The 8603-nt window shown below is 40.4% G+C and overlaps 2 protein-coding genes and 1 non-coding gene across 4 annotated transcripts; 1 reads left to right on the top strand and 2 right to left on the bottom strand.

Moving 5' to 3' along the window:
* Positions 1-2264: 2264 nt before the first annotated feature.
* On the top strand, positions 2265-5103 carry LOC136457788 (uncharacterized). The gene is made up of 8 exons (XM_066457796.1): positions 2265-2440; positions 3170-3231; positions 3771-3914; positions 4144-4217; positions 4322-4376; positions 4452-4514; positions 4590-4717; positions 4831-5103. The coding sequence occupies exons 1-8, from the start codon at positions 2389-2391 to the stop codon at positions 4907-4909; spliced, it is 657 nt and encodes a 218-aa protein (XP_066313893.1). The 5' UTR covers positions 2265-2388; the 3' UTR covers positions 4910-5103.
* A 142-nt stretch (positions 5104-5245) lies between these two features.
* LOC136457787 (uncharacterized) lies at positions 5246-7347 on the bottom strand. 2 transcript variants are annotated; one of them, XM_066457795.1, is made up of 4 exons: positions 6962-7347; positions 6485-6799; positions 5684-6307; positions 5246-5595 (listed from the first exon to the last, which is right to left on the bottom strand). In XM_066457795.1, exons 1-4 carry the CDS (start codon positions 7026-7028, stop codon positions 5546-5548), a joined length of 1056 nt encoding a protein of 351 aa, XP_066313892.1. In that variant the 5' UTR covers positions 7029-7347; the 3' UTR covers positions 5246-5545. The 2 variants fall into 2 exon arrangements, with proteins under 2 accessions (XP_066313892.1, XP_066313891.1); XM_066457794.1 differs by having other exon boundaries at positions 5246-6307.
* An 832-nt stretch (positions 7348-8179) lies between these two features.
* Positions 8180-8260, bottom strand: TRNAL-CAG (transfer RNA leucine (anticodon CAG)). Its single transcript has one exon. It is a non-coding gene; the product is annotated as a tRNA-Leu (tRNA).
* Positions 8261-8603: the final 343 nt, after the last annotated feature.

The raw sequence follows: 8603 nt of genomic DNA, 5'->3' as shown, positions 1-8603 counted from the left end.
AAATTTTATGAAATTCTAGGCAATTCCTAGACAAATTTTTTTACCATGCAAGTTATATAGGTCTCCAACTATATAAAAAATAGTGTATTCTGAGGAATTAAAACAACGACCTACTGCTCAGTCTTAGCACCTCTCTACTAATACACCACGCACTCATTTATAACTATATATAGGATACTATCTTTTTATATCAACATTTCATAATCTTATATTAAATACTTTTGCTACTAAAAAGTTAAAACCATAGTTTTGAACCTTGTCTGAGCACTATAACTTTGGTATAGGATGTGTCTTCATCAGAGATTGTTTTAAAAATTCAAAATTTTGAATATCAAAATATGTGAATTTAAAACAAATATTTGAGGCACTAAAAAACTTATCAACAACAAACATGTAGATCAGGTCGACCACTACAACTTTGGTTTGAACTATATGAACACTCAAGGTCGTTTACAAATTCTAGATTTTGAATTTCAAAATCTATGAACTTAAAACACATATTTGGGATTATAAGCGACTTCAAATAAAGAACTCTTCAACTACAAGTTGTAGCTTTTATTGAGAACTCTTCGACTTTGGTATTGAGAACTACAAAATTGTAGAAACCGTACCTAAAATCAATAATTTGATTATTGTGTGAAGTGAAAGATTGTATTAAAATAGACATCTTAAAGATAATTACGTACTTTGCGAACTGAGCATAGCTTAATTGCTTAGGTTTTTTTATGGTGGAACCTTCCCACTAGCTCCTTAACTTGACAAAGGTGTTCATATTTTTCTGAATTTATTTCTGGATTTAAAGGACACGGGTGGAAGGACGTGTCCATTAGTAACGAGGCGCATGTGATGATTTCATCAATATTAAGACTTGTTCGCTCAATTTTCAATAACGAGGCTCCTGTGATGAATTTCATCATTGTTATGATTTGTTCGTTCATTTTTTTGAAGGTGCTCGTAGGGGGTAGAGTGTGAATCTATAAAATGACCTGATCGTTCAAGGTATCATAGGTCTAGAATGCGTATACATGCATGTAGTGTAATTTGAAAATCGTACTACATGTAACTTATACTCGCAAAAGAAAACATATCATTAAAAAGAAAAGAGTAACCGTAAATCTCATGAACATATGCACAAATTTAACTTCCCACGTTTAGAGTATGCTTAATTGGCACCTTAACAATAACATGCCTAACCTTTAGTCATAGGAAGATAATCTAGGTTGCTTGGCGGTTACCACAACATCACTTTTGTGACAAGACGCACTTTGTCTAGCTGTCTAAACTAACTGTATCAAAGTTGGTGAGCAATCTAATATGAATAGCAAAGTTCATGAGCTAATGTGAATAGCAAAGCTAAGTAGCACTATAGCAGTGATAGGACACACTTTCAGCATGTTCGTTTCGTCGTAAACTGATCGTGGATTATTTACTGCTGGCTAGTTTGACTAGTTTGGTGTAAGAGAAAAATATTGTTCCAACTTATAATCCACGATCGTATACGATCGTATAAGCACAGCCGAACATGCTTTTTGTCTAAGGTAACTGTATCAAGGTTGGTGAACAACCTAATATGGACAGCAAAGTTAAGTAGCAGTTGATGTATGAAAAAAAAGGATGGATAAAATTGACAAAAGAACAAAACTTTTTTTTTGAGCATCACAAAAGAACAAAACTTGAGGAGAAGCATGTCACAAATCTCATGCAATATACAAATCCAAATAATCCATGCTGGTACAAATTTCATCAAAAGAGAAAAGTGGGTCTGTAATAGACGGTCTTCAACATGGAGAGGCAAACCCAAAATACGTCCCACACGGTACTTTTGCCTACCCAAAACATCCTCCAAAACACGTTACCCATTTTGCCTACGAGCCCAAACGAAACGCAAAAAAGCATCGCCTCTCTCCTCGCTACGCAAATCTCCGATGTGGCCCGCCCGCGCACGCCTCCGCGTCGGAGGAAGCCTAGGCACCGGCGCCCTCCTCCTCCTCCCTCTCCTCTCCGAGGCCTAACCCCGCGACTCACCCGCGCACGCCTCCGCATCGGAGGAAGCCCAGGCGCCGGCGCCCTCCTCCTCCCCCCTCCTCCCTCTCCCCTCCCAGGCCTGACCCCGCGACTCACCCATGCGAGGGCGCGCGTGCGTGCGCGGCATGGCCGCCGCCGCCGCCCGCGTCGAGCGCCGCCGCCGCCACTCCGCCGCCAGGCCTGGCTGATGCCGCCACGGCCACCGGGGTCTGTAAGGACATGTTTGCAATTACCCCGCTAACAAAACTGTCCACACCAATCCTACAGACGAGGGGCAGCGAGCGGCAACACCGCAGCAGTTTTCTCGGAAGGCAGCCCTCTTCGTCGTCGCCGGCGACCGCACCCGCCGCGCGGCTGTCGGGGATGCCGGTCAGGGTGGTCGACACCGCCACGCCTTCCTCGCAGCCCTCCCCAGGTTCCCCTACCCTCCTCGCACCCCACCGTCTCCAATAAATACGCTATGCGCGCATAAGGTGCGCTTTGTACAATCAGGTCTAGATCTTATCGGATTATAACTCTTTGTTGCCTAGGCGTGATGCATTTCGTTGAATTTTAGCTGGAAGCTTTTTTTCTGATCTAGATTGGTGTACGTTTAGCTGGAGTCTGTGTGGCTGCAGTTTGATACTGATTCAGGCGGTTTGATCCTTTCTATCGGCTAAATTACTGCTTCCGGAACTTGAGCGTCAGCTTGGGGTGGTCAGTAGTGGGTCTGATGCTTTGGGGCCTTGGAAATTTTTGCGATTTGGTTCCAGTTTCAATTGGAAGCTTCCCCCTGATGACGTAGTGTTGCTAATATTTGCATGCGTTTGATCATTCATGTGTAACGACTGTGCTAGGCGTCCGAAATCATGGTTCATTATTCATATGAGACTGTGTGCCTTGAGTGTGACAGCATTTCTGCTCATGCTGTATTGCTTGCTGGTTGTCAGAAAACCAATTGATGCCATGTTGATGGAAGTTCTAGTTAATCTGAAAAAATATGGTCGCTTTTCCTTGTGGGAATCTAACTAGTTTTTGTAGAATTTATTTAACATAAATATTCCTTTCTTTCTTTTTTCTTTTCAGTTACCGTAAAACTGCTTCTGTGATGCTTTTCTAAGTTCAATAGTTCCACATGGCATACTCATTACAATATTCGTTGCAGGGCAAGAAGCAAATACTGGACACCCATCTCCTCCTAGCTGTTCACTCTTAAGTGCTGGAAGAGTAAGTGTTTTTGTTCTTTCATTTGAAATTTTGGCTAAGAACTAAATCATTGTGGTCCAGCAAGGTACATGTGTACATATCACTGATTTTGTTACAGCTGTGTTATTAACTGTGATCTTCTACAATTTCCTTTCATAAAGCAAATAGGAGTTCTCCATTTTGTCTTCATCTCTGCCAACCACCACTGCTCCCAGCTCCCATTTCTATTCTATATTCTACACATTTCACGACTGTTGCTTATCATCATTTAGGTTTTCGGCTTCCTTTTTCGTCGTTCCATGTTTGTGTGTGTGTGTGTCTTGGGTAGGAAAGGCAGGACCGTTGTTGGATGTGTGCTGTGAAATAACTGTAGTGCTGTTTATCCTCAAGTTTCCATTTGATGTTCTGGGATATAGGTTATGGTTTTCACAGTAAATTGTGCAAAATGCAGCTGTGCTCTTTTATATAGCTCAGGCTACTGCTAATAAGCATTGTGTCAGATTTATGATTGAAGCCTGAAGGGTTGCCATTGACTAAATTTGATTGTATGTTTCTTTCAGTCTTTTGCTGGAACTCAGAATGTTTCAAGTCTGCAGAAGGATGAAGCATGGAAAGTGAATGTCCGCATCCATGGTTGCGATCTTGAACAGGGTTATCTATGTGGAACGATGGAAGCACTTAATGTTCCATTAGCAGATACACCTGTGAGTATTCATTTGTTCTTCCACTTTGAATCTGAAATCTAATGTTATGCATTGAAGACAATATTAGTTATAGGTTTGCTAAATAAACAATTGTGCGCCATCAAATTTTTAAAAATTAACTGAGAATTATATGTGTTGCCACTTGACAGAGTGTAAGACTGGATTTTTTTTAAAAAAAAATACAGAAATAAGCGATGTTTTTAACCTCATGTATTGTCTCTGTCTATAGGTAGTGACATTTTGGGAGGGGGAGATAGTGGATGCTAAAAATTACACTTTTTTCACTGGCAAGTGGGAGGCATCGTGAGTGTTTATGTTTTATGCTCATACCATCTCTATGTATGTCCTGGTCACATCACAGCATTCCAAACTTACATGTGAAAACATCTTTCTTACACTGTTTGCAGACCAGAGGACGATATAAGACATTGGTCCAAGTTCCCATCATTTACGCCTCTTCTGGTAATTGGTTACCTAACTTGGTATTGTTCATCATCTTGAATCTTTTGATGATTTGTTTTTATGCCCTTCCTGCAGAGTCAGATTGAGACAGATGGTGGCAAGTCTCTGGACTTTAGCAACTATCCTTATATATTTATGGTATGGGATTACCTGACCTGTTCATTTGTTTATGGATATGCATTTTATTTACCATTTCTCTGATGCTACATGCAGAGATGGAAAGAGCAATATTTTGTCAATGTTGGAGCTGACTGTGGGTTAACCATCGCTGGTTTCTACTATGTCTGCTTTTCTTGTAGCGATGGCTCCATTAGTGGATTTTATTATGATCCAAATAGCAGGTAATGAATATTTTTCTGCCATTTATTTGTTGCAAATATTAATGGTATGGGATCGGATTCATTAATGGAGAAGGTGGGCTGGTGTAAACACTTCTTTTTCTCTTCATGTGCAGTCCATTTCAGAAGCTCGAATTGAAGTGTACCAATGAGAAAAATTCTGGATTCACCTTTTCATCCTATGAGCTGCAGTGACAGGCCAGATGCCCTCGACAGATAACTTTCTGTTAGCATATAGTGTGGACTGAACTCATAGTCCCTAATGCTGTTGTATTAAAAGGAATGAGTGGTTGTTTATGTAACAGTTTGTTTTCTAGCAAGCTAAGCAAACTGTCATTTTGTAATCTGCAGAAGCATCTTGTCTTTTATAAAATCTACCTTTTGTATTATGTTTGTGTTAACCATGGTATGATGTGTCCAAATTCAGTTGGATAGGGAATGTGAGGGCTAAATGTTGATTCAGAGAAATGTTATATACCTCTTCCACAATTGTTCTCTGCAATTGGGGATTTCTATTTCAACGTGTCTATGATATACACATTGTGCGTGTTCCTAATTACATGCATCATGAATACATGTTTCTGATACAATCATGATGTCAAGCTTTACTGAAGAGAAACTTCATCAAGATCTGATTGTTTTCTCTCACTCAAGTTCCTGGTACAAAGCTGTGGAGACCTTTCGGTTTCACTTGCAGCTATTGTATGTTTTAACTGTGACATAGTTCTATGAACAAAATAAACTTGGGGCATGTTCTTCGCCTTTGCCTTCAGCTTCCTGACATTGTTAGGTAAATGAATTCTACCGATGTAGTTTCATAATGTCTTGATCTCATGCTTCAAGCTGTTGTCCATTCTCTAAGGAATAAAATACTTCTGCATCTGCATTGCATTAGTTTACAGTCACTGCTAATCCAATAATAATGTTCTGCTGATAGGGTTACAGGGTTACTCTGGCACATGATCTTACCTTCGATCGCACAAGGATATGTAGACAGTGGAACAGGAGGTGTTTCTTCTCTTCTTTCCTGCAGAAACCAAGAAGAGATTTCCTTTGCCCTTCGTACCAAAGGCCTCTCAACACTCTCACTCCATGTGTCAAACAGATTGAGGATAGCATCAGTAATTACTTCTGAGAGCAATGTATCATCTTCCCCAGGTTCCAGCTTCAGCATCAGGTATCTGTTGACTGATATTAACTTCTCTATCATGTGCCGCCTATCAATGTTATATGCTACCATTGCCTCTTGGATTTTAGCAATCATCTTGAGCACCATCTGATAGACTGTAGCAAATGCGTTTCGGAACACTTCGGATGCTGCTTCAGGCAGCTCCCTGTCTTTCCAGCCACTCTTCTCGTTCCCCAACTTGCGTTCTATGGTTGGCGCGAATGTTACAGTCTTCGGCTTGGTTGTGTTGACACGGAGCTTCTTCGATTCCATCAGCATCTCATTGGCTTCCTTCATTTCTGACTCAAACCTGCTGCTGACCTTGAAGTATGGTTGCTCTTGGTGTGCAGTGGGGCTCGGTGCGGGTGAATTCTGCCTTGGTGATGCTTCCAGGAACACCTCAGAGGCCCTCTCTGGATCGCCCGCTGTAATAATGCACACGGTAAAACATTTATCACGCATGCTCCACCATAGCGAAGCCATACTACAGTTGAATGTTTCGACTGAATTCAGCTAAAGATGTATAGGTAATACTTCATTTTCAATTATTAACAGCTGATTTGATGTGATGGTGATTCCATGTGGGCCTGTGACTGACATACAGGAAGGTGCATGTTGCTGCAGTTTCCTGGGGGTTCCACGGTACTCGGCATGCCGTCGCTCCTCCTTGGCCCTGTTGTCTTCTGCGCTGGGTCCAGGTCCAGCCCTGGGCGTCCACATCATCTCCTCTTGTGCGGGTTTCTTCTTGTGATGCAGCATGTGCATCCATTTCTTGGCCTTGCTCTTCACCTTGCCCAGCACCGCCTTCTTCTGGCTCCCGCCTGGGGTCCTAGGCGACTCTGTCGGGCTCGCTGGTGGCGCCCGTGGTGAAGGCCAATATCGTTGTTGCTCCTCCCATTCGTAAGATGGATGTTGGCCTGCAAACGAATGTCCACCTCGAAGTAAGCGCAGGCGCATCATCACACTTACTTCATCAAGAGATCGAATAAGATAACAATGTCAAGATGTCGTGGAAAAGAATTTAAGAACGATGAATCAAAACTGGGTGTCCAAATAATCCAAATGGAAAGATCTTTTACCATTTTGGACGAGGTGGTCACTTGGTTTGGTGCTGATCCCACGCTTTAGCTTTCTGATCTCGCTCATGGTTGTGCAGGAACAGGAACCACACCCGATCCAAATCCAAATCCTAAAAGCTTGGGAGGAGCTATGCAGAGCTGTGCCGGCAAGGCAAGAAATGGATTTGCTCGGCCTATCCTAAAGTTGGCAAACTTGAGGGCAACTTTTACGAGTTATAGCTGTTGCAAGGGTGAATTCTGGGGAGAGTGGTTGCGTCCTGCCCCCCGCTATTCTTGGAGATTGTTTGGTGGTCGGAGGGAGGCGAGCCTTTTGTGCCGCATCCTTGGAGCCCTCCAATGTAGGGACGAGATCTACGAAACGAGATTCATATCTTTGTCGTGGTAGATGCGCCATGCTTTCCGCGTTTCTACAGCATGAATGATACTGATATAGCAGAGCCCAGGGGTTAAAAATCGTTTCTTTTACGAACAATGTCATTGCTCACCATCAATTTCCCCTATATAGTATGCTCAAAAAATTCCCCTATATAAGTAAGCACGGTTGACTTTGTACTTCTTTGGATTATAGATAGTACTACAAGTTTGTTGAAAAAACAAAAATAGATTTTGGAACCCTGAAAAAACAAAAGATTGAAAAAGAAAATAGAAAAGGCATACCCATATCTATATAAGACTTTGTTCTTTTTATTAAAAGTAGAAGTTCTGTTAATATAACAAAATAGACTTGGAACCCTGGAAAAACAAGAGACTTAAAAAGAAAATAGAAAACGAATACCCCTATATAAGTAACCATGGATAACTTTGTTCTTTTTGGGATTAAATGGTAGAAGTTCTGTTACAAAAACAAAATAGACTTGAACCTAAATTACAAAAGATATAAAAATAAAATAATTTGGGATTAAACGGCGGAGGTTCTGTTACAAAAATAAAATAGACTTGAACCCAGAAAAACAAAAGATAACAAGATTACAAAAGATTAAAAATAAAATAAAATAATTTGGGAAAACGACAGAGTTTTGTTAAAAAACAAAATAGACTTGAACCCAGAAAAACCAAAAGAAAAAAAATGAAAAATATAAGATTAAAAAATAAAATAAAATAATTTGGAAAAACGGTAGAGGTTTTGTTACAAAAAAAATAGTCTTGAACCCAGAAAGAAAACAAAAGAAAAAATGAAAAAAATAGACTTGAACCCAGAAAAAAAAATGAAAAATATAATGTCAAGAATGGGATTCGAACCCATGCCCTTTCGGACCAGTACCTGAAACTGGCGCCTTAGACCAACTCGGCCATCTTGACATCTGTGATGAATGCATTACTGAGTTTTAATTGTTTTTAAAAACGTACTATACTTCTAATCTAAGTTCTAACAGACATTTCTCAATAGAATATATAGAATGTAAGATTTACCAACGTTAAGACTCAAACGTCTTCATATGTTACTACTATGATTAATTAGATCGAGAAGATTGTTTGCGATGTACTCCGGTTTTAGATTGATGATGACCAATGAGCATAAGAATAGACAATTTTTGTATAAACACATGTACTGTGATATTCAACTTTTTATTGTATCAAATAACGATGGATATCAAATCCAAATAGACCTCGTCTAGTCAAAGCAACTAAAGTTAAATCGAAC

Source organism: Miscanthus floridulus, chromosome 6, assembly GCF_019320115.1.
Source record: "Miscanthus floridulus cultivar M001 chromosome 6, ASM1932011v1, whole genome shotgun sequence".
NCBI lineage: Eukaryota > Viridiplantae > Streptophyta > Magnoliopsida > Poales > Poaceae > Miscanthus > Miscanthus floridulus.
Note: the sequence above shows the minus strand (reverse complement) of the source record. Positions and strands in the feature narration are given on the sequence as shown.